Below are 27,736 nucleotides of genomic sequence, written 5' to 3'. Positions count from 1 at the left end.
ACAAAAGACATACAACTATAAATGTTACGTATCACATTTAACCTGCATAAAATTAGGTTTCATTCCACAGGAACTGTGAGTCAATTTGTACATAGGTAGAACATAAAGACAGAAAAATAATAACTCCCTAGAGTAAACTATATTCTAAACCTGTGCATAAATCCCCCAACTTTATATAGATCTAAAACTTTTCCTTCAGTCATGTAAATTTTAGGCACATATAAATCTAAGTGATTAATAATTGTATAGTTTCTATTCCCTAAAATGTTTATGCACATAAAAATAAACAACTACATTTCTAACTCTGAGGTTTTTATACCTTAAAAGGGAAACTGTTTATTAGAAGAGAAGGAAGAGGTGGGATTATCTGTACATGTTCTCACAATGAATATGGAACCTAGGCTCACTGACTAATTTCTGTGTCTTTTTAGTGGCATAACAAACTATAGTATTGTGAAAAAATTCCAAGAAAGGTACTTTTTATTTCATATGATATACTAACTTGAATAGACCTTCCCTCTTGTCAAAAGCTTTCTAAAAAGACTCAACTAACATTGAGTTATACCTCAAGTTTATTTTTCTCACAGAAATATTATGAGATAGTATAAAGTGCTTACTCTAACCTATGAAAACAAAACTATTAAACGATAAGTAAAACTGAAAAAGAAGTAACTTTCATCTAGGGAAAGCTAACTGAGGAAGATGAAAGGCAGATGACAACCACCTCAAACCCAGTTAGGAATGAGGTAAGATTTTCTTTCAATAAAAAAATAGAAGAGGTTTATGGAGAGATTCCCCTTTAACAAGATATATCATCAACATTATTTTTTTTCTACTTCTCAACTACTATTAGGCTCAAAAATGAAATGGTGAGAGTAGAAGTAAACTTTTCCTAAGCTACAGAGAGCCGAAAGAGGAAAGGTATAAAGGATGAAGGTAGAGAGAACATTCTCTTCATGGTATAATTGGAAAAGTGTTAAAAAAAAAACTAGGGACCATCAGGCTTACTAAATTCCTTATTAACTGGGAGTTTTATGGGGAAGAATGACAGATGCAGAGTTAACCTGAGCTGTATGGTTGCTGTATGGACTAGTGTGATGGTGATGTGGTAGGGAATGCAGAACTATCAGTGTTAGGGAACTTTCAGAACTAGGTAGATGAGGTATAGGAAGAGACCATATAGCTGGATATTACTTCAAGATATTTATCAGCTGTGTTTGTATCTCTACTAAATTATAACATTAATTTTTGTAGGAAAGAGTTTTAAAAATATTAGAAAGATTTTACTTTTGATTTTATTTTGGTTACTAAATTTTAATCAATCCAGTGCTCAGAATACACATTACTGAACTAACAGACTGAATACAAGAGGTCATATAAATGAATCAGTGGATAGAGTCCTAACTTTCATGTAACGCTGTCTTACCCACTGACGTGTTCAGAAATGTCTAAAGCAGTCTAACTTCATGTACATTTTTTGGTCTTCCTCTTCCTCCCTTCCTTCCTTCCTCCCTCCCTTCCTTCCTTCCTTCCTTCCTTCCTTTATTTATTTATTTTATTTATTTATTTATTGAGTAAAGGTAGATTTACTCAAAGAGATACATTGAAAGGCAAGAGAAAGGCCACGAGGTGTGGGGTTGGGTGCACAGATTAAAAGTAGGTACACACTCCATAGACAGAATGTGGGCCGTCTCCAAAGTGGGAGAGAGAGGGACCCTTCCTCCTTTCCTTTATATTACATATTCTTAACTTGCGGTAGTGATAGTATGGCATCTCATTTATATTTGAAAATGCCTCTGTATTAATCTCTCTGTATTTGGAAAACAAACAAAAATTTATTATTTTCGTAACACAAATTATAGAAAGCAAAGATTGATAAAATGTTTTGACTAGAAGATACATATAAAGGATACAATGACCTCAACAAAGGGCAATCCTATACCTGGCCATGGGGTGCATGTGTCATAGTTTCTATGTTGATCAAAAGAGGGCATAGGTTTTAAAACATTCAGAATCAATACTCTGAGACTGGTGGTGTTTCAGGTAGTAAGAGATGCTTTAATCACTCGACAGTAAAACAGAAACTCATATTTGTTTCATTTATTATCGTCTTTGGTCAATACAACCCAAATGGAATTAAAATAACATGTCCTTTTCTACATAGTGACAGTTTCATTGTGTCACAGTATATAATAGAACTAATGTAGAGAAGAAAAGTTACGAATTTTTAAATGATGTTAGTCAGAAATGGTAACAATCAGCCTTAACTTGAGTCTAACATAAAAAACTATTTAAAAATCAAACAAATATTTCCTGAACTTTAAATCAGGTCACTAACTAGAAGCTAGCAATAGCTTTCCTGACTGATCAACTTTATTTACATATACAGATAAAGGAAAAACTAAGTAAGAACAAGTCTCATGTTTCTTCCAGGATGAAATTATTAAAAGCTAAAAGAGAACTACAGAAGGCAAGTGGCTAAAGTAAACAGGAAAGTACTTGTAGACAGAAGTAGACTTTAGATCTGAATTCTGGATCTCTTGAGTGCTAAAATCCACTCATTCCACTACATAATGCTTTCTCTCTTGGCCTACACACAGACAACTACTAAAGAAGAAAGAGACTGTATTGTGTAAGTTCCTATATTTGCATGAAGGTATCTCTGTAATGCAAACATTAAAATGTCTAAAATTTATTTCAATTTTAAAAGTTACAACAGTACTTAAAACTATAGTGATCTAAAGTTTAAAAGTGAATTAAAAACAAGGAAAACAGCAAGCTCCCCATCTTCAAACACAGTAAGAGAGAATATGGATGTAATGAAAATCAGACTCTTAAAATCTTTATCTGCACTGATCAATACAGAATCAAAGATAAAGATGGTAGGTAGAAGGATTAAATAATAAACGATCATTTGTGGAACACTGTTATAACTGTTCCTCTAATAAAATATATATTTAATAAGCTTTACATATATAAACTTAGTCCTGACTTTTCTTTATAAACAGTGAATATGGGGGTAAATGAACTATTCTCAATATTTGAACTCTCACTATTTTCAGGGCTAAAATTTTTTTCTAAGATAATCTCAATGTGTTATGTGAACTTAATAATTCAAACATTTACTGAAGGTCACTTTAAAGAGAGTATTTAAAAAAAAATAAATTTACTATAAAGTTTAACATGAAATTAAGTATGAATTCAAGCATACACCACGGAAGCAAAGGTATATAACATGGTCTACATTTGAGGCTTACCTTTCAATACTTCCTCATCCAATGTCCACAGCAGCTGCAGATTGCCAGCTCCCTTTCCATGAGATGACCCAACTGTCAAACAGTAATGGTTTTATAACCTCATAGGGATTTCTACAAAAAGGAGCTGGTTTATGGTCACAAGGTAAGTCTTTTATTATATTATGCAGTTTTATAAGTTTTTGAATGTCATATGTTAATAACTTAAGGAACCATAAGAGAAAAGAAATTCCAAAACAACTTACAAAACCACACAATATTGTAAAATAAAAAGCTGAGTCTATGTGTGTGAAATGAGTGGGGAGGGAAACTTACCTTACAACTAAAAAATAACTCCATTCTGCTGCAGTAATCTGGGATAGATATGACAGCACCAGCATAATGCTGGCTGGGGTGTCGCAAGGAGAGGGAGTTGGCAATCTACTGATGCTGGGGACACTGGACATCTGAAAGGAAGAAAAGAGGAAAACAAATAAATTCCAGATTTGTTAAATGTCTTATTACCATGGACATCTTTTTGCACATTTTAAGTTTAGATACTTTGAATGTTAAAACTTAGGTGAAAGTAATTTGTTTACACAAATTCTGTTATTTATATCAACTTTCTTTTAACAACATAGGTATTACCAATTGTTCGAAGAAAAAATTAACATCATATATAAATAAGCAACAAATGCTTTTTAAAATTAAAAGGGTATTATTGTGAAGATAATAAAAATAATTTTCATTAAAAATAGTACAAAAATGTATATAAAAAAGCATCAATGCTCTTTTTCTACATGCTTTTTACTTATAAATATTTTGTTAGAGCTTAGAGCACAGATACAGAGATCACGACAAAAATTTTTTTTACAGGCTTGGTTCTTGTCAGACATAAATCACATGGCAGAAAGGGATTACATAGTAATATATCATGCTTTTCAAATAAAATTCAAATAACTTTTAGAAAAGTCACATGGATCCATATACAAAGATGTCTCATTTAAAATCAATAGCAATAGCCAAAGGTAAGTTGCAAATAATTTAAAATCAAATGTATAAAAACACAGCACAAATCAAATGAACTATAATTACGTACTTTAATAAACTAAATATTTGGCATTCTCCTTAGTCTAAGTAATAGTAAATGAAAAGGTAGTAAGTATTCACTTTTTTTTTCTTATTGATTGCCTAAAGAAACTACCAATATGTTAGTATATTCCTACATATTCCGTTCTGGGGGTAAAACATTGCATTCATCTAGTTGGCCCCTTGAAAAAGTACTAGTTTGAGAGTATAGTAAAATGTGTGCATATTAATATGGAAAAAGTTAAAAAGTATTTTAACACTGCCAGGGGTTCCAATGTGAACTATCATATACTAGTATTTTCTCTTGAGGTACTTTCACCCATTTTCTATTAAGACTAATTCAGTAGAAAAGGAAAGCATTTGTACTTTATTTCAAAGATACTCCACGCATTGAACAGCATGTACAACATTTCCACTATCCTTCTAAATCAGTATTTAACTAGAAATCATGAAGACAACTTCATCAGTGATAATATTTCAAGTTTCAGTGTAATTTGGTTTTGCAGAGAGGGAAAACTGAGTGGACGGATCACATTCCCAGTGAGGCAGTTACTGTTACTCTGGAAGAAAATCTAACAATATGTAACTAACTGATAATAGGTAGACATTTTCATTCACATATAAGAAAAAATCCTGAACTAGAAATTAACTACTGGGTAACTATCTAAATTTGATCCTTTTTAGTAAATTTTTTGGCCTTTTAGTAAATTGGTAGTAGCAAAGAAGTTAATAAAATTTTACCAAATCTATTATCCCTGATATCTGAAAGGATTCTCCAGCAATTCACTGCATAATCTGAATCGCTAAGTAATGCTACATTTGGTAAACAGAGCATTAAAAGTTCCATGTAAGTGAAATTAAGACTGGGAATATCTTAAAAGCAAGGACAGTATCCTAGTTATTTTTACATTTTCAGGCTTTATCACAATGCCTCGCAGAGAGTAGGCCCACAATAAGTATTCAAACTACGTAAGTAAATTTCTTAGGCTAACTGAGGTTTTCTCCTTAGGTGCAAAAGATTTTTAAAAATTGATAGAAATGCTCCCAAAATATACATATGTCTTGAATATAATTTAACTCTTGATGACTTGGGTCATCATTACAAACAAGTTACTCTTTTATTTTTTAAAGCAGTGACTATTGGGTTTCTAGGGCTATAACCCATGTTCCTATATTAAATGGTTATTTATTACTAATACTTTTGGACTCCTAAAAGCTGCTTTTGTAGGTTTTCTAAAATTGTCTATCAGTATTTCATGCTGTCAATAAATCTACCTTAAATGCTCTTGTTCTAATTAAAAGCACACACTACTACTAGTTAGTATCGTAGCTTCATTAAAAGGAACTGGTTTCATGCAAGGACTTTTTTCTATTTTTAAAGTACCAGAGATCCACATGTGGACTCTGCCCTCTATTTAGACTCCTTTTATTCTCTGATAGATCTTAGGTTAATTTTCCTTCAATATATATCATTTAAAATTCTTTTTCTGCAGAGCCTGGTAAAATGGTATGAAAGTTTTATTAGTGTTCAATTGTCTCAGTTTTTCCATGATATTCTTCCCTAGTTCACAAAAGGCACTGAACTATTCTATCTTTAAGTTTTAGGGGCTTTCCAAAGATTTTTGGTATCTTTTGTAACATGAAAAACCAGAATGATGTGAAGCTCATTTTTTTGGCCTTAAGCACTTCATGGATTTAAGGTCAATTTTCCAGAACTCTTGTCAGTGAAAGGTAGTAAAGTAATTATTAAATAGAAAACAATACAAATTTACCTGGGGCTCTGAAAAACAGTTGGCATTTAAATTGTTACTTACATTTGAATAAGTGTGTGGGATATGTAATTCAAAAAAGATTAGGTCAAATTATAAAGGTCACATTATGAAGCTCTAAATATAGAAGGATATGTCACCTAATTCAATTCTTCCTTGAAGCTCACCCCATGCTGGAAATATGCAGTATTAATTTTGCGGCTGATGTAAAAACATCAAACAATACTCTCCCTTTCAACAGGAACTTTCATTAAAAGAAAAGAGGTGTTCAAATACTGCTTTTATGAAAGTTTCCCTGATGGGATACAAACTATGCCAAATTGTAGTAAGTTGAAACAGTGAGCACTATTAACAAGGGTTAAAATCCAGTTTTTAGTTGAGCAGAGTAGTTATTAAATGTCAAAAAATGCTCAAAAGCAAGGCTTACCTTAGACAAATGAAGATAAATGCATTATCAGATAATTCAGGGACTATACTTCACTTTGTCTTACCAGTAATCTATTGCTCTGGTTCACGTTTTCTGTCACCTAGGTTCCTTTTCTTACTATTATTTTGAACATATCAGTTAATATTTGATTCTTCATAAAGTCCATATATTATCTGGCTCTCCACCCTACTCCCAAACAAAATATAAACATGTGGATTAAGGGAGGTGAAGCAAGTGTCTAGAGTGGTGATTTCTGAATAAAAAAACATACTGAAAATATGAGATTAAGTCTTTTATAAAATAATTGGATATAGCCCAACCAATCCTGATAAATTAAAAATTTATCCCCAAGGTCGGGGATAAAACTCTTGAGCTCTATTAAGTGAACTCCTTGAAAAGAAGGATTTCATTTGAGTCTCTGAATTTCCACCAAGTTCCTTGGTACTGTGCATAGCACACAGAGACAATGAGGAAGTATTTGCCTAATGAATAAGACTAGAATATGTAACTGAAACAAGTAAGGAAATTTATTTTATTTGTTGTACAGAGTTTCCAAAAGATCATTTTAATTTTTTGAAAGCATTAAATGACTAAAGACAGGGTTTCTCCCCCCACAGCTCAAACAGTTTTCAGTTTTGTTGACCATTAGTTTACCAAAAGATCTAGAATAAGAAAACAAGATAATGATATAACTGTCAAAAACTTAAATAAAACTAATTTAAGGCCAATTTAGCAATTATTTGCAACCATATCTATAAATAAAGCCATTAAATAAGTCAATTAGGGCATATTCAGGATTCTGAATGTATCTAAAGTTCGTTATACTGTGGCAAAATAGATTTTTTTTTACTCTAAATAGACGGCTATAAAATAATTTTGATCTGCTGCCTCACTGTGAGCAAAGGGGATATGAGTGGAGAGAAGAGGGAAAAATCCCATAATCCTACATTACAACAGAGTAAAATTTCTGTTACTGGAGTTAGAAAATAAGATTAATGTATAATTTTTTTGCCTTACATCAAGCTTTCACTATAAGCAATTAGGTTTTCTGGCTTCATACAAATTCACACAAGTGAAGTTTTATATGTTCTTTGACTGTATTTTACCATTTACCTGTGTATCAATCCTTATTATAGCTTCACTTTTTAAGAAAATGTGACATTATCATTCTAAAAACGAATAAAGAAAATACATATACAATCATCTCATTTGTAACTTCATTTACTATACTAAAGAAGGGAAAAGGTAAATAATGATGAACATACTTAAAAGAGGCCCTATTTCATACTGGACTATGGACAGCTAAGATGAATCTGAAGCTAAGGTCAAGAATTCTTGTAACTATCTAATAGAATCAAAAAAGGTAAAGGTTAATACTGACATTCACAAGTTCCATCAAATACAAGTCTTAATTAGAAATATATGATATAATAAAATACTTTCAATTATGGAACCTGGTGTATGATTTCACTTATTTCTAACTTTCAAAACATCAACTTACTTTCTCCCCATAAAAAGTTGGCAGCAGCAGGCAAAATGAGAGAAAAGGACCCATAGCAAACAAAGGCATATGCCAGGGTTTTGGAAACTCTGCACAACTGTGAAGCCAGATAATTCTTTGCTGTGGGGGGCTGTCATGTGCATTGTAGGATCATTACAATGAGAATTATTTTCAGCAGCACTGCTGGCCTCTATCCATTAAGTGCCAGTACCACCTCTTCAACTATGTCAACCAAAAACTGTCTTCAGACACTGCCAAAAGTCTCAAAGGGGTGGTGGGGTTTGGTGAGGGGAGGGCACAAAATCATCCTTTATTAATAACTACTGGCTTTTACAAAATTCTGTGACCAAAAATTGGGGTGTCACCATTTCTCATCTAAGCTTCTGATTTCTCTAATGTTTGATCTAGCTTATGTACAGCCTTTGGTTAGGCAAGAGAAGTACTATTACTGTATTATGCATTTAAATCATTTTAAGAACATAATAAAAATTAATTTTATTAATGACTTGAAATTCCTTTCCAGTGCTTTTAAATATGCCTTTGATATACTCTAATTATTATGCACATACCTTCTGTACGTTTTTAGAACACAAATATTTCCATGCAGTAACAATGACCTAAAAATATTTTATTTTACTACCCATGTGATATAACACTGTGCTAATATTATAGCTTGGTTAGTCATCTCCCTACTTTCGGACTAATGGGCTTTTCCTGAACTTCCACTATTAGAAATATTACGCTGAACATACCACTGTGTAAATTACTTTTGGGGAGAATGGAGGAGGAGGGTGAAAATTGGGGAGAACAAAAGTTGAATGTCAATTAGGATTATAGAATCAAAGAATACAGGCAGTTTTATAGCTTTTCTTATATACTGAATATGGAATTTAGAAATATTTGAAGTCTGTCTTAAATCCTGCCCAGTGCTGAGGTGCTTAATTAAAAGATGCATTAGCAAGATACGGCTGCATATTTTAAATTTTAGTTTATCTATATTGATAGGACTATCATTTATCATTTTATAATCCAGACAAGGTTTCTTTTCTTAATAACTTTTTTTTCCAAATGTTCACTTTTCCTTATGCCCAATCTCTATACTAATTTTTTCTTATCAAAGAAAAAAAGAATAAAACCTCTTTGAAGATCTAAACTATGATACAAAACGTAAGGAAATTAAGCTGATATGAGAAAAAAGGGGTAACATGAAAAATTCAGAAATATTGCCACTTCTGTATCAGCCTGACAAAATCTTCCAAGTTTGATTATTTAGAAAGCAATGTCTCATAAATTTCAAATACAATAGGATCAGGCAAATTTTTCAGTATCTTAGCTGTACCTTTCTGAAAAGCTAATAAATTTCCTAGTTTAAAAAGGATATTTTCCAAATAATTAAGCAAAATGCAACTTTTTATTTCTTGAGTAAAACCACAAAAATAAAAATAATAAAATATCATGATTTCTCCTTTAAATAAAGCACTAAAAAAATCCTATGATCTAAATAATAATGAGATAGACAAAATTAAAGGATTTTGTCAAGCTACATACTTCTATTTATCTCAACCAGATGCTTCACTTCAAACAACCTCAAGTAGATAACTGGTATACCACTGGAGGATGTAAAGGACACTGACCTCTTTTTGAATAAGCCTTTACATGAAGTAAAGGGATCAAATGAACTAAAGCAAGCTCAAGAAAATTAAAGCATTTTTCTCTCCTCACATTATTAACCATAAGTAGAATAGTTGTCTTGCAAGAATGAGTAAACAACCCAGATTTTAAAAGATTGTAAACCTTCTAATATAATGAGTAGCTCATTGGCAAAATCTCTAAGAGGTTAAGAAAGCTTTTTAATGGAATGCTGATTTGGAGGAGGAAATGGGATAATTCTTCCTTGTTGCTTTGGTAGGAAAAACTATCTGGAAAGGCCATGCAAAGAAGCCTCCCAAAGCAGCCAGGCATTTAAATGAGTCCATGTTAAAACCTCTGTCACATATATAATTTCTATCAAATGTTTATATGGAATATACCCTGTTTGTTATTGGTGCCATTATTGTAGATATGAAAATTGATGATCAATAATAAAATTGTTTTGACTCTAAATACTATTTTAGTTTTGACACTAATGCTGTCTTATGAAGATCAATATTAATACTTCATTTGTCTGGCAATAGTGAAGGAAGCGTACCAGGCAAGGAATAAGTCAAAATGACTATGACTATCACCATGTTCATTTATTTCATTATTAAGAAAGTCCCTCAGGTCCTTACCATGAGCTATATTCCAATAATATGGCTAGTTGCTTTATAATCCACAGCATATTAGCTAGGGCAAGTACATGGACACACACAAGAAATGACAGGCTGACAATGAAGAGACAGAACAAAAGCAAAAATATAAACAAACAAAAACCTTCAAAATACACAGCCTAAGGGCCTTTTGGTGAATTTTAATTAGAGTTACTGACACCAATAGATTTTTTAGGGTATCAGTACAATTAGGAATATTCATAATGAACCATGAGTCATAAAGAAAGGGTTAAATTGTGTTCAGTTTAGTACAAGGAGGCAGGGAAATTTTTCATTAAATAATTAAAGAGCTTTAGTACTGAAGATTAAGGTTTCAGTTTTCTAGAAAATTCAGTTAAGTGGAAAACCTTATTCCCAAATGATGCTAGACAAAGAAACTGGCATTCAATATTAACATAAACATTCAATAAAATGAACTCCTACAACTAACATCTATTACACTCAGAATTAATTTCTGTAAAAAATAAGGAATGAAACTGAGACACAAACTTTTACTGTCTACTTCCTTTATGCTGTGTGGCCATTTCATTGATTGAGATAAGCTATTCATGAAAACAATCTTTTAGTCAGCTTAAATTCGGGAAGTAGCCTATATATTGGTAATCTCAATAAGATTTCCCCACTAAGTATAGTTCCAAGGCTTTCTATTTCTTGAAGAGCAGAAAACATCTTAAAACTAAAATGCAAATACCAATCAATGGACAAATTAAAAATTTAGAGACACTAAATCTAATCAATTAAGGTCCACACGTAACCTAAAATTTTCTGATACAGATTCCCCCAAGGACTATATTGCCAAGTATTTGTAATTTATGTCTTCTCTGACTTTTGTACTTGTTCCTGTGAAGGAAGGCAATATACCTCATACCACCCACGGAAGTGAGGTGGATGGCTTTACAGAAAAATTCTAGGATTCTTGCAAAAGTCTTTTTCTCTTACAATATATACTGTTAAGTACATAAATCAATTATGCTTAAAACTCTCCATTAAAAACAAATAAAACCCTAATTTATAATACAGAAAAAAATTAAGATGCATGTTATTGTTTAACTGCAGCATAAAAACCAAATTATCAGCAAATTTACTTAACAGAATTGTTTAGAGTCATGAAGTATGGACAACTCACTAAAAACAATGGCTTCTGCAAAAAAAATCATAAATAACACCCTGAATAAAAGACTATTCTTTCCTATTAAAGAACAGAATCAGTCCTTGTGAGCATATATATAAAATAAACTAAAAAAAAAAACTTTGGCTGAGGAGAAAATATTCTAATACAATATAGTGTGAGAAATATATCACAGAGGTAAATTTTAAAACAATACTTGGGGCTCATTCCACATCAACAGACTCCCATATACCAAAAAAAAATATATATATATATACATGCACATACATGTATATGTAGGTTTTCACTTTCATATATATGTGTACTGCATATATCTATCTATCTATCTATCTATCTATCTATCTATCTATCTATCTATCTATCTATCTATCTATAGATGAGCCTAGGAGTCTAATAGGGATCTAAACCATTTTTAATGGGAATATTTCTAAAATATACAGTCTCAGATTGTATATTTTACACAATGTACATCAAACATGTTTTCAGTGGTATCATAAGAGAGACTTTAGAAATGTTTAAGGCTGTGTCATTCCAGTATTAAATGACCTCAGAAGGTTGTACTTTTATGGTACTTTAGTTTCTTCCCTTCAGAGTGCTACTAGTATGTCCTTTCTGAACAGTATATAAAATGATTATTACAAACTTGCTGATATGAATGAAGCTTGCTGTATTACTAACTTTATTATCATACACTATTCTAGATTAATAGGTTCTGAGCAGTCCTAAAAGTGGTTTCATGACCTTCCTAAGGCATAAGAAAAAGGGATTTAAAAAAAAAATGGTGATTTTCTTTATTGCTTAAGGCTTTCCCCATTTATTTATTAGTATGTAGTTGTGTTTCCAATCTGTGATATAATCAAACTGCAAATGCCAGTTTAACAGGTATTACTGATTTAATGACACAATTAAACGTTCTACCAAGTATTGAGTGAATAAAAATAATGCCCATATACTCTATTTTCTTAAGAACAGTAAAAAGTGAAGGTAAAGATTAACTGTGAATTTAGTACAGCAGAAGTTAAAAAAGAACCCTTCAGCTGATAAAGGTTCGTAAAAAAGACATTGTTTCGCATGTATCAAAAACATCAGGGGGAAGATTAAACAATTTATATGTTATTCATGTCACAGCTAATTAAAATTACATGCTACTTAGCAATAAACTTCCATTAAAAGTAAGTAATTATTACTTAAGAATATCTGCAAGGTAAGCACTACCCAAATACTACCAGTCAGAAAACAACCAATCAGTATATTGGGAAATATCTAAAACTATACCTGATATAAACCAGGCAAACAAAATTAATTTACTTGCTCCAACACCATTTTTGTCCATTAAAAATGAAAACTAGATCACATAGGAGAAATAAAAGAAACAATGTTTCTATTTTTCATCGCAAATTTTTATGTAATCCTGGACAATAAGATAAAAAAAGGTTTAGAAAAAAGCAGGAATAAATTTTAACGCTGACAATAATAGATAGAACTTTTGGATCAACACCTACCGATTTTTTTCTACTGTTTTCCAGATCTTTGAGTTCATTCTCGATTTTTGTGATTAATTCCCTGAGTTCATCAAGATTAGTGCAAATAAGCTAAAATAAAACACAAAAACACAGCTTGATAACACATATTAAACACCCAAAATGTGGTAACAGAAGTTGTTTCAACACACACTGAATTCACAATTATTTGTCTTTGTAACAGCAAAAAAGAAAAGAAAGCTTTGCGGTTTATATTTTAAAAGGTATTTACTTGTTAGGATGTATGAACTTCAGGCTTAGTATAAAAATAGTTGAAATTTCAACATTGGTGATTTCATCCCACATCCCCACCTTTCAGTTTGCTTTATAATCCAGTTACTTTTTAAACATTCTTAACTTTCAGCCCAGAATGACAAAGATCTGGAAATTCACCCTAGACTTCAAAAGTTACCGAATCACCTTTAAGAAATGCTTCATCAAGCGTCTCCTAGCAGGTAAATAAATGTACCCCTGGAGAACTATTATTTTACCTTTGCTTTGGTTTGCTAACTATACAATTTAACAAACTGTATTATTGCTGTTGGGATTGCTAATAAAGAGGGACTTCAACTATATGAATATATTCAAATAAGTTAATGAAATTATACATTTTTAATATGATCTTAGTAGTTTTTAACAAAACCATCTCCACAGATAGCACTATTCCCTTTTATAACTGTGGCTCATTTTATTTCACCTTGATAATGTTGGCAAATGGCCAAAACAATTTTTTTAAGTTATTAATTAATAATCAAACTAGTTTAGCTTAACTACTAAAGTTTTAAACAGTGAAATGTCAGCAACTACAACAAAAATATTAATGACATTTTAGTTCTTGTAAAATTAAACTGAGGTTTTTCTGATTAATTCAATATATTTAACTTTTTTCTAAAATAATTTAAGCTTATATTTAAAAAACTATTGTGAAAAAGAAATAGAAGATTTCTAAAACAGAACTGCAACCACATACAAAAGAAAAATTTTATTTAGATTAATGAGAGTCTTGTAATGTTTATATTGTGTGATAATGAAAAAAAGAACAACCTATACTTAAAAAGCTATTAATTCACAATTAATTTTTTATCAGTCTTATGTTTCTACATTCATTAATTTCTTGTAAGGACAGTTTCCCTAAAAGGCATACTTTTTTAAAAAAAGAAAACAAAACAAAAACAAAAGTGCGTTACAACAAGATCATTCTTAGTGACTACTGTGTGACAAAAATGGGAGAGCAGGAGCCCCTGACACTTTATCATCCAGTTGAACCATATGAAATTGTTGATATGACTCCTACAAAAATGGCAATATGGTTCAACACAACAGACTAAGAAAAAATTATCTCAGATAATATAAATTATAATTTGTTTCAATAATTATTAGAAATATCTACATAATTTCAAACTTATAGAACTGACAAAGCAGGGAAAATATGTATTTAAGTAATCCAAATTAAATAATTTCAGAGTACAAAACAGTACACAATGATGTAGCAGGACAGTGCAGCTGATACTTATTACAAACTACATATTCCTATCTGCCAAATCTAGAATTATGGAAGAAACACTGATGGCTAAGCAGTGTATTGGCCAGCTAAGTAAGTGCCTCGAGAACTAGATAATGTCTTCAAGTTTTATTATATCTATAATGCCTCAGAACAGTATTGGCACTACACTAGATTTGTAGTAAGTACTCAATAAGAACTAAACTTCTGATTGTATAATACGTTCTACCATGACTACCACGTCAAAATTGCCACTAAGTTTGCAGACAGTTACACTCCTTTCACTGAACTTGATATACTAGTTAATATCACAGCAGAGATTTCTCATTTACACATATGGCAAAGCTCAGAGGAATTCTCACTTGCATCTTAGCAGTCCAATTATACAAGGAATAAGGGTAGATTTTGCATGTAGGTTGTAGAAACTTACAGTAAACTTACAGAAAACATATACCCCTACAACTAAATACATCCTAAAAGGTTTAACATCTTTTAATTAGCAATTAGTCAAGAGATCAACAAATAATTTATACTCTGTTTAAAGGAACTGATAACACAGTTCTGAAATCAAATCATGAATGATTTCTACAGCTTAACAGCTATGCAAAATAACACTTGCAAGTGGCTTACCTAGCTAGTAAGCTGTACTAAATTAGTGCTTCTCAAATTTTAATGTGCATGAGAACCAGAACCACTTGGGAATCTTGCTAAAATGTAGTTTTTGATTTAGTAGGTCTGAGGTAGGACCTAGGATTCTGAATTTGTAACAGGTTCCCAGGTATGGTCTGCAGCTCATACTTTTGAGTAATAAGGTACCAAATATCAAGTAATGAATTACAAATCTGCATGGCTACTGAAGTGTTCTGATACTATGGAGCTAAATGAATATGAAAATTCAAAAAGATTAACTTCCAAATAGGGGATGGAACACTGAATTAAATGCACAAAGATAAGACAAATATTCCTTAAAGGCAAATATTCCTTAAAATAAATAACATGACTCAAATATAAATTTTGTTGAATCTGAGGGTCAAAATAGTTTTAGCAATATTTACTTTGCAGTTATCTTAAAATGGCTTAATATCTACCTAACAATTTATACTCTCTATATACTAATACATACCTCTCTCTACATAAATATGCAATACCTAATATAGATACCCAAAATACAGAGTCAAGTTAAGATATTAGAAAATTCTTGTACAGGAACATAGTTCTAATTTTGTTACTGATATCAAGGGAAATAGTTTGACTTATGCCAATTCTGTCATATTCATTCTCTATTCTTTCTCTTTACAAAGTAAGTCATATGTGTGGCCTTTAAACTGAACTCAACTTTAAATAGTTCTTTTAAAAACAGAATCAATCCAGTAAGAAAAGTTCACCTTAATAAGGAGAACAGATGCATTTTTTGAACAAAGCAGAACACCTAATTAAAACCTCCTTCTCATTACCTTAAATTTGAAAAACGTATCTAAGGCTCAGGGCCTCCAGGGGTGAAAAGGAAAGCTCAATAGCAGCTCAGATTACAGTCGGATCACACTGCCAACACTCATGAGAGGTTTTCAGTCATATTGTAGAAATTGTAAGAGTTTTATTCCCCAGGAAGAACCTCTTTAAGGCTGTCACATTTCCCTCAAATTAATCTTTCATTTGATACAACTCATGACAGAGCCACAAAATCATAAATAGCAGAGCTGAAAGTGATGAAAAAAGTATAATTTGGTCGAAACCTTGGACTGGGCTAAAAAGCTGTATCTCTAATTCATGTACGAGCTAATCAAAATTAACAGGTAAAGTTACCTACAGTGACACACTGGTAGAGGAAACCAAAGAATGAAGACTCATCTTCTTCCTACTATATCATATTTTTTAAGGGGTCTTTCTAAACAAAATTGAAAAATCTAACAATAATTGAACATGTATTATAGTTTTAGGATTTAAGTTATACCTTTTATTTCTATTAAATGGTAAATATTAAAAGGCCCTCTTCAACTCAAGAAGCCAGAAATGCATGTATATAATGGGGCAGGGGAGGTCCTGTAGAGATCAAAAGAATTTCATAATCACATCTCAGAAAAATTACAAAATAAATTCATTCCTTATTTTATCACTACTTCAAGCTATATATTACACTCTTTGGGTATAAACTCAATAGGTTTGAGAGATAATTATTTATTCCAAAAAGGACATATGATAGCATACAAAAATAAACAATACAGTAAATTACATTAAGAAGCAAAGGGAAAACAAATGCAGAAAAGTCATAATGAACAGGTCCAAATAAAATGTCTCACATTCACTACCATTTTAATAAAACATATATAGCTTAACCACAAAAATTACAAGCAAAATACTAAATGCATGGTGTAAATTTAAAATTTTAAATATTTTATATTTAAACTAAGGATTATATTAATATCTGTTAAAACTGAAACAGGAAAATCCCTCCTCACGTCTTATGATTATCATACCGGCAATAATGACTGCTTCAAAACCTGCAAATAATGGTATCGTGTGACATGACAAGTAAGGCTGATTAACAAGTTAAAACATTTTTATACCACTATATGAATGAAAACAGATGTTTCTCTCAATGCACTATATTTAAAAATTGAAAAAAAAAATTTAACAGGGAAGTATAATCCCATGATATTTAAAGTGAAACAAAAAGCTGAAGTTGAAAATATTCATTCCAAGAGGCAGCAATTCAAAATAATATAATCAATAGGTCTTTAACTCAGTGAAGCAGTTAAACTCTAATTTTAATTTTGGTCCCAATTTCTCATATTGAGGATAGTACTTTATTCCATATCCCTTAGTTTCTCCATTGGTTAAATGGAGAAATACATTTTTTCCAGAGGTATGTTAAAGATCAGTGAGTTTATGATTACGTTTAAAAACAATACTACTATGTAAGTCTTAGTCAACAGCTGAATTCTAGACTTCTGCAAAGGAGCCTTTAGAATGAATCACATATATGAAACAGGAGCAAGTACACATTATAGGAAAGATTTTGGTTACCAATGAAAAGCAGAGTCATGGTAACTAAGGCTTTTACATTATTTAAAAAACTTATTGAGACCTGCCAAACTAAGTTGTAAAAACTTTCTATGGTTTTGCTATAATTGTGAATAAAAAGAGAATTCATATAATATTAGATTTCTCTCTCAAATATTAAAGAAACTAAAGTAGAAGACTTTTTGGTAAAAATTAGCTTTATTAAGATAGTCAATATTCACTTTTCAATCTAAGTCTTTCTTATATTAAAAAATTGATAAAGAAAAAAATAGTTTAGTTGATTTATCAAAGTAATCAGTAACTGTTAAATGTGGCCTAAAAGCTTAAATCACCAACATGCTATACACTAAAAATAAAAATATCTCCTAATTTTTTGCAACTATTGCTAAATAAAAAAATACGACAAGTTCCCCTATATTTCAACTGTATAACCCACCACACTACTAGAGTAGGGCTAAGCGTAAGTGTTTCCTGTGATTAATGTATGATGCAAATAATATTAGTTGGTTTTTCACTTGTCAAATTCTTGCAGGCTTAATCATGAAATTTCATGATTTATGAAACATGACCAAATCCAAGACTTATTTCCAAGTCTTAAGTTGGTGGAAAAAGTGGTAAAGGTCAATAATAGATGCTCTTAAATCAGTTCTTAATTCATTTTCCTACTCATAAACACATTTTTTTTTTTTGTCTAAAGTTTCTGGCATGCTTAGTTGAAAAAATAAGTAAGAATAAAGTAATAAAACAGTAAGCACTATCATTTAATCCTCACAACAACCCTATGAGGAGGGAACAATTATTACCCCATTGTATAGATGAGGAATTGGAAACACTGAGAGGTTAAGTAACTTACCCAAGCTTATACAGTTAGTGCTAAGGTGGGATTCAAACCCAAAAGAGCCTAGTTCCAGAATCCATATGGTTAAGCACTATTCAGATTACTGTACCCACCTAGAATCACTGAATCAAGGATGAACCCTTAGAGGATGAAACCCAGGATTTTTCATTTTTAATGAAGGTATAAGATTATTTTTATACTACCTAAGATTTGAGAACCACTGACTCTGGAAAAAGTGGCACAGATAATGGTTAGTCCCATTACAATATATACACACATATAAACATAACAAGCCTTTGAATGCCTACAGTGCATACTTTAAATAGAGATGGGGTGATTATTTTCCTACACTGAGCTATAGATATTAGTTGTTTATATAAGTAAACCTAGATTCTTCCTGAAGTAAGCAAGCTGAAGTTTAATATCTAGCTTTAAAAAAGTCAACAAACACTATCAAAATTAAAAAGTAGCTGAGGTCACAACAGGATTCATTTTTTAATTAATTAGAACCTAAAAAACCCCCAAACAAACCTTCACAATTTAATTCTTGGATATGCTTCTCTTTACCTAAACATGTTTTACTGTCAATATAAAGATAATCAGTCCTTTAGCAAGTAAGTCTGTTTTGCAAAAGGGATCTAATATCTATCAACCAATAATTAATATTTTCAGCAGTAAGATATTTTAGAATGAATAGTATGAAGAAAATCCTGTGGTTAAATATTTCTATAAAGCATTTTATGTTTAATACTAGAAATGTGATATTTAAAACAACTTGGATAAAAGGAATAATTTGCAGAATCTGAGGTGCTAAATGTCATTGTGCTAGAGTTTTTGGGAAGGAAATAAATTCACTTCTTTATTATATGATAATCAGTATTCTTACCTGTGGGAGACTTTCAAATAATTGAAGAAACAAATTACAGAGAATTATTTTGAGAGGCAAACTTACAGTTTTGCCTGTAACAACAAAGTTTACTAGTGACCAATACTGTTCTCTATTCTTTGCTTATTTGAAGCAAATGGCTTATTTCTTGGGAGATAGCTATCAATTTTCTTTTTGAATAATACCCTGGAATTCACATTGTAAACCAGGCGTAAGAACCACTGTTCTCCTAAATCTGGTCCCCATTCCTAGCCACTGCCCTATTTATCCTCCTCTCTCTCCTCCCACCCTACCTCCCTCTCTCACTTGGACACCTTAAGAACAAGGAAGTGGACTTTATTTGTTTATTTTAAACAGTTCAATCTAGCAAAACATGTACTTTTGACCTTAAGTTTCTAAGTGGTAAGCAAATGGTCAGTAATTGACTAAAAGCATCACTTAAGACAGTGTTTTTCAAACTATTCTGCCCACAACCTATGGTCAAAAAGACATTTTTCACTGCATGCCAGTAAACACACACAAAACCAAAGTTTTATGAAACAATATTACCCTTACTATATTTGACACACTCTTATAATTTTTCTTTTTTTTCTTTTCCTTTTTCAGATTTATTAGGTAGAATTATTACAGTTTGACTGTACATAATTTCTTTTCTATTTTAACCTTGTTAGCTTAAAAAAGAAATACTGGTCATGCGATCCACTAAACTGATTTCATGCCTCACTAATGAATACCACCTGCAATGTTAAAAACATTGTCTCTGCTGTCTGTGCCACTGATGCATATAAAAGTCCATCTACTAATAAAATACTGGAGGCAAATATTAACAGTGGGCCAGATCTTTCCTGAGATGCATATTCCCAGGATGAATAATACTTTGAGGGAATGAGGAAAAAAAGTGAGTGGGAGAAACAGCAAAGGCTAGCATGAAATCAGTGAAAGAATGACGATGTATTATCACAGTATTAAATAATACGTAAACACAACGGTAGAAAGGTCTGTAAATAAATAGTAAATACACTTTTTTTTATTGAATGTGCTGGAACCAAGGTTACTTTATATAAAAGGATTTTGTAGAAATGGTTGTAATTCACCCTTAAAAATGTTCTAAAATACTAAAAGAAAAAAATGTCTATTTCATTTTACTGTTCATTTAAAAATATTAAACTTTTACCAATTAGTAACTTCCATAAAAAACTTCCAAAATAAGATTTGACTGAAAAATAGATGTCTATATTTTTGGATATACGTAACTGTTAAACTCACATTACACACTATCAATATTTTCATAGTTATTACTCTTATTTCCTTCTTTACTTGACTCACATAAATTCATTTTAACATAATTTCTTTGGCAATTCAGTATTAGTTTTATAACCTAAAACAGAAGTACACTGAACACATTAATACAGAGAAAATTTTTAAAGAGTCATTTGTTGCAGAAAACTCATCTTTTACATAGTATAAAATAAAAGTATTATTTAATCAGAGTTAAATTTTCATATTAGTAACAGCTACAAACAGAAAACTCTTCACATAGTTATATGGCAGTACATACAATTACTTTTTTCTTTTTGCAGAAAAGTTAAAATACCATTCAATTAACCTTTACTTAATATTCTCTCTGAAGTTCATAAGAGTTAAAAGATTTGTTTTTTAAGATAACAAGTCTATTTACATAGTGCCCAAATAAATGAAAATGGATCATCTAGGCAATATTACCATGCACAAATCATGATTTGTTCTTGGAAAACTTTCATTTACACATTTACTTCTATATATATATATATACATATTTCTATCAAACTACTTCTACAAAACAGTACAGCATATTAAAAAACAAAAATGCCTGACATCAAGAAACAAAAATAGGTAAAAATTTTTGAAATACTAGCAGATTAAATATTAGCTATGTCTGCACTTGCAGGGAAAACATTTTATTGAAAGTATTGTATGTTATATTAGAATTTAGCCAATCTCTTGAGGAATGATATAAACACTAAAACAACAAATTAAAAAAATGTTGAGACAAAATTGAAACATTTACCTGAAATTCTGGTACAGTAGGTAACTTTGCAACAGTTTTCCTCTTCTTTGTGACTGCTTTTTTAGATATAGATTTTTTTCCTTTCAAGATTAAAAGAGAAAAGCTTCATAATGCTGTTTATAGCACTTCATTAACAAAAACCAAATTACATAGAACCTTGAAAGTTAAATTATAACTAACAGATGGCTTCTAGTGAGTCAAATAAAAATGATGAATCAAAACAAGCCTCAGTAAAAGCAAACATTAAACTATAACTACCTGAAACAGACATATTAACAAACGCTGTTTTCTTTATATGAGAACCAAATTATCATTTCCAATGTGTTGCACAGTGTTAGAATTTATTAAAACAAGATTTGGCAAAAAAAAAGTCACATTACTACCTTCAGTTAAAACCTAATTCACAACTTAAAATGAGTTACATAATAAAAAATCTTACCTTTAACAATGATTTCTGTAGTCAGGAACTTGCATACAACTATACTCTGAAGACTATGGTCTTTACTCAACCTAATGTGAAAAATCCTCAGTAGCTTAGGAAACCAGGTTTTCTTTCTACCCCTTTAGCTCTGCACTCACCTAATGGGCTGCTGTTGGCAGTATTCAATAACCAGTGTTAAAAACAAGGTAAACATCTCCCTTTAAAGTGCACCTGGTCATTTGTGCAATCAGAAATCACTGGTAAAAATAAATCCACATTCTTAAAGAAATCCGGTTCATAGCATAGATTAAAGTATATCTACTCCATGCATTAACCTGACAAGAGAGATACATATATACATATACTCTCTGTTTTTCAGTAAGAAACATGTTAAAGTAAATGTTTTCTCCCGTTTGCAATCAGTAAAATCAATTAATAAATTATTAATTATTTAATAAACATGAGATATAGTACAATTTATGGGGACAACAAAAAATTATAAAATGTAAACCCTGTCTTTCAGGAGCTTACAATCTATGTGAGGGAATTAAAATTAATTCAAAAGACTTAAAAGTTAATTTTAGCTCACAATGATTTGCAGGCTAAAATCAGCTGAAAATTACTATTCTTTTCAAAAGAGAAAATGAATAAGTACCTAAGGCAACTCTGCTATAGTACATAATCCCTACTGTTGTTTTCTAAACATTTTCCTAAATAAATATTCAGTGAAAACAATCGATTTGCAACATTTTATTCAACACATAAGCACAATACCAGTTTACAATATAATTTACAGTATTCCTTTTTAATCATATCACAGGACTGCAATTTGTATTATTTCTAAGTTTGATTCAATAAACAAGTACACCATACTTGAACTATTGCAAATTTTCGGTTGCTGGGATTCACAAGTGTTTTAGTGGCCTGTTTTAATAAGTAACAATCTGGTGTTATTTGACATTTGCTTTTAATTAAATTTTAAAACATAACCTGTATTTCTTTTCTCATCATTGTTATTTGCTTATGTGCACAGAACAGTACCTATGCTATAACCAAACTACAAAAACATATAAGTGGGTGGGCTGTTTAAGCAATACTCAGGGAGAAGTGATTAAATTCTTGGTATTTCTGTAACACAGTAGTAATTAACTTCTAAACTGGGTGCAATGGTACCTCTCGAGGGGACTGATGAATCTGAACACCAGAATGCCTTTCCTCTATGTGTTACCTTCACCATTTTTGAAAGTTCAGGAAAAAGGTTTAACTGTCTTGCTGATTTAAAACAGCAATTTGAAGGAACTGAAATTCTTCATCATTCCTATCCCCTGCCCCCTCAGCACTCCTCTAATTAGTTTTTTAAAAGTTTGATTTTATATTTATTTATAAACACAACAAGGGTCACTCCTGATATTCCCAATGAATTTCATATTGTTGCCACACAGGCACTAAACTTAAGTACTAAATTCTTAGTTAACTCTAGCAGCCACTCTATTTGAATGGATTAAGCAGCTGAGGTGGCTACTGGGTATCTTCGCTCACTGTGTCATTAAGATACTTACATGTTACTAAGTAATTGAAGGTAGTATCGTGTAGCGGTTTTAAGTTCGAGTTTTGGAACTAAACTACATAGGTTGGAATATCAACTTTAAACTACCTACTACCTGCAAGACCATGAGCAAATTATTTCCTTGTACAGTTACTTCATCTGTAAAACAAGGATAATGGTATTATCTACTTTGTAATTTAAAAAGTTAAAGTATGTCAAGAGCTTAGACTGCTGCTAGGCACAAGGTAAATGATCAATAAATGTTAGCTGTTGTTCCTTAGCTGCCTCAGTAAGTTGTGATAAGAGTCTAAATAAAATGTTTAGTATCTTTTAACCTTCTTCAAATTCTTTTATTAACTTACTCCTTCACTTTAGTTTTTCCTGCGATTATATCCTCTGGGCTACCACTCAACTTTGTACATAAATCAAATAATGTGACACTTATCATAAAGTATTATAATGATCTGTTTATATGTTTCTCTTCCTTATTAGACTGTTAATTATTGACAGCAGAAATCCTACTATCCATTTTGTATTTACAGCATTTAGCACAGTAAGTTAAGAGAAATGATCCTCAAATACAAGAATCCTACTCTTCATCAGAAATTCCACAAGTTTGGAGATAGAAAAAGGGAGGAAGGTAGTTGTTCACAATTCTGAGGGTCCATGTGAGTACATTTTATAATGAGGAAAACACCGACAATGACTTTAAATAATTTACACAATTTACCAGAGTATCACAGCATGACCTAGGAGTGGTACTAGGGAAACTAACACTTATTGAGAGCCTACTATGTGTCAGACACTTGGTAAGGGGATATACAAATTACCTCAGTTAATTCTCAAAACAAACCTTCAAGGTAGGCAATACCTCATTTTAATGTAGGATAACTGAAGATCAAACAGATTCCTTACTCAAGTGTTACACTGTAGTAAGTTAAGCCTCACAGCCAGGGACTCTAACTCCAAAGTCCAACTTCTTTCCATTATGTAATTCTAACCTCTTAAAAATCATAGTTACCATTTATTGATTCCTACTGTGTGCCAGCACCATGTTAGGTGCTATGCATTTGCTATTGCATTAATCTTTGTAAATATATAGTAAGGTACATATTACCTCATTTTTCACATGTAAATATAAGCAGGTAAATAAATTATAAACAGATAAATAAATGGAGAATTTGTAGCTAATATGCACTGGAGCATATATTTGTACTAGAACTGTCTCACTTCAAAGCTGTTCTCTTTTTATGGTAAAATACTGCATTTCCCCTCAGATTTTCTGCTTCTAATTGATTTAAGAGCATTGCTTTTGATTAGGGTTAGAAGATCCATTCATGTTCATTATTACTTAATACTGTGTCTGTAACTTCAACAATAAAATTTAAATACCATATCCTGTATTCTTCAATAAAAATCAGCTATTACTTTTTATAAATATTACTTTTAAAAGGAGCATGGGATACTACAAAAGCACAAGGCCTTTATTTGGTAATCTGGTTTTGCTCCAGGGCAAGATATATAGATAGGGCAAGTTACATACTGCCCCCTAGTGGGCTTCCATTTCTCCTTGATCATACCCCAGGGCTTTTACCCTCATTGTCCTAAATCACCTGGCCCCATAAAATATAATTCTCAGATCTAGAATTGTGCTGAAGTCGTAAGTCAGTTTAAAATATACACAGAATTTCAACACAATTCCTGAGCTTAAAACACAGACATAGGTGAAAAGTGAGGGTCAACATGTACCTGGAAATGGATAAGTAAACCTTAATATGGCCTAATAATTAATGCTAGAAGGGCAGCCTAATGAGGCTTTTTAAAACTATGCTTAGAACAGCTCTAGAAAAGGAAGCCCAACTTAGTAGGGAAAAATAAAACTAAAAAAATATATTTTACACTACAATCTAGGCATAAAATTCTAGTCTTCTAGATTGTGGAGATACACCTCTTACTAGAAAAATGAAGGTGATTATCATTTCCAATCCAACTCCTCTTTCCTCAGACTCTTATTCTTCATCTTTACCTTCACCTGATTTCCCTGCCTGTATTCACTCCTTGGCCCCTAGGAGTATTCAGACTTCCACCTCAATGCTCTTAGGTTTGGCTTCTCAATGTTTAAAAATTATTCCAAAGCAAACACTACTCTCTCAGTGCTTTCATTTTAGGAATCTTAATGTGAACTGATAGTAAGACATTAATCACTGTTAAAAGTAAAAACCCAAGGGCATTTGTATTATTAAATAGTGAATCTGGAAAATGCCTAGAATGTGAAGTCACAGAAACAGACTCTAAATTTGACTTTTATTTACTAAATGTGCGTATCTTGGCTAATATTTATATTCTATAGAAATTTCTGAAATGTTTTATCTCTAAGCAATATGACCTTAACAAAACACCTGATTTTCCTTCTTTGCCTATGAGCAAATTTCTCATTCGTATTGCCTTTTTTTTTAACCCTATCAATAATTCAATAACTCCTGAAAATCTATTTCATTTTTTCCCCTTTAACTTAGAATACTGAATCAGTTGTCAAATTCTGCTACTTATTGCAACATCTCCCTCAAAATGTTATTTTCTTCTGTCAATGTGACAGAAGAGTCATATAATTCCCTACTTGGATTTAGAATTTCCTCTTCCTAAAGTTGTCTTCTACCTCTTCATCTAAACAGCGCCAATTTCTTTTCATACTTCTTTATGGCATCCTAATTACCTTGCAAGAGTCTTTCTCCTAATCCTGCCACTTACTAGCTCTGTGATCTTGGACACATTAATAAACCTTCCTGTGCCTCAGTTTTTTTAATCTATAAAATCTATATAATGGGGATAATAACAGTATTTATTTATAAGTTTTGATGAAGATTAAACAAGACAATATATATACAAAGGCTTCGAATAGTGCCTGGTAAATAGTAAGCATTATATGAGTATGAGCTTTTGGGTGGAGGTGGGGGAAGTAGAAAGCATTAAAATAAAGAAGCATGGAGTATAGTCAATCCTTTCACTCTTAAATCTTGGCATCTTGAGTTGCTCCTAAAAAATTTTTCCCCATAAAGACACACACAGTTAGGCTCTATACTAATAACACAGAATTATACAACTGTTTTACAAATATGGGCCTGGATATAATCATACTGTAGATGACATTACTTTCTCAGTCTATTTCCTATAAAGCAGCTCACTACTTTTTATACATTTGATATACCTTATTTCAAGCTCATTTCCTTGCACTGTACTCCTGATTCAAATATTTAAAAAACCACCACATACTCAGAAAGGTATCACCTCAAAATGGCATTTCTATCATTTGAACACCTTTTAAATCCCCAACTTTTCAACTTTTTTCCTTAAGTTTTTCTCTAATTACGCTAATTTTTTCAGTGACACTTGGTTTAATCACACCTCCATGTTATTAACCATTTTCCACCTATCCAATCTCCTTTATTTTCCAAAGTCCTTAATCAACTATGAAATCTTGCTATAGCACATTCAGCCTCTATTTGACCTTTGACTGTACAGACTTTATTATATACTTAACAATTATCAAAATGAGGCTATTTACTATTTTTGAACTCTAGTTTCTTCACATATAAGAAAGTAATACCACTTATTTTAATTGGTTTAGAGGAGCTAACACAAAATGATTTGGCTGAAAGTAATGACTATGTAAGGAGGGAAAAACCCTCCAAACCAAACTGGATGAAATGAGTAACTTAAGACATAAGCTTTTTTAAAACAATTAATGTACCTTGAAAACTTTTTGTCTGTTTTTTCAGGTTTTATAAATGTCCTCTAATGTTTTAAATTTCTAATTCATTTCAGACAACTCTATCTGCTCTACACAATCAAATGTTGTAAACCAAAGGTTGTTACGAAAACAATCAAAACATCCAAAATAGGTTGATTAAATGAACTACAAAATACATATAATAGAATTCTATGCAGTCATTTAAAAAGATGTTGTAGAGATCTATTTATTGTACAAAGATGTTCATGGTATACTGTTATGTGGAAAAAAGCAGACTATAACATGGTATGTATCATATAGTCATATTCAAAAATATAAATGCCTTGAAAGGATATAAAAGATATATATTGAGGAGTTAATCTTAGTTACACGTGGGTGAACCATATTATGTTTGTTCATTTATTTATTCAGTAGATTCCTACACAATGTGTCCATCACTGTGCTAAGTGCTAGGGCTGCAAAACCATAAATAATCCTTCTGTTCTCAAGAATGTTATAGAACAGAGAGGAGATAAATCATCAAAATAACCAGAAATAAGAGCAACTATTAAGATAAATTTCATAAATAAGTATTATGAAGACGTATCTAGTGCTATAAGTACGGATGACTGGGAAAACTCCAATGTTTTTCTATTTTACAATGCTTCCAAGAGTAAGGAACACGCTTAAATAACTAAAAATGAATTCAAAATTTAAAAAGCAGAAAGAAAACTCCAACTCTGAAAAAGATTAAAACGCTTGAGTTGCAAAA

The 27,736-nt window shown here is 31.3% G+C and overlaps 1 protein-coding gene across 3 annotated transcripts in view; it reads right to left on the bottom strand.

Moving 5' to 3' along the window:
• Positions 1–27,736, bottom strand: part of KIAA2026 (KIAA2026 ortholog) — an 86,583-nt gene that overhangs the window by 11,756 nt on the left and 47,091 nt on the right. For all 3 annotated transcript variants that reach the window (XM_032477701.1, XM_006190324.3, XM_032477702.1), the window contains 2 exons: positions 21,271–21,350; positions 12,960–13,049 (listed from right to left, as the gene is read on the bottom strand). In XM_032477701.1, coding sequence (XP_032333592.1) covers positions 12,960–13,049; positions 21,271–21,350 — 170 coding nt within the window. The remainder of the gene's footprint in view (positions 1–12,959; positions 13,050–21,270; positions 21,351–27,736) is intronic.

Source organism: Camelus ferus, chromosome 4, assembly GCF_009834535.1.
Source record: "Camelus ferus isolate YT-003-E chromosome 4, BCGSAC_Cfer_1.0, whole genome shotgun sequence".
Classification (NCBI taxonomy): domain Eukaryota; kingdom Metazoa; phylum Chordata; class Mammalia; order Artiodactyla; family Camelidae; genus Camelus; species Camelus ferus.
Note: the sequence above shows the minus strand (reverse complement) of the source record. Positions and strands in the feature narration are given on the sequence as shown.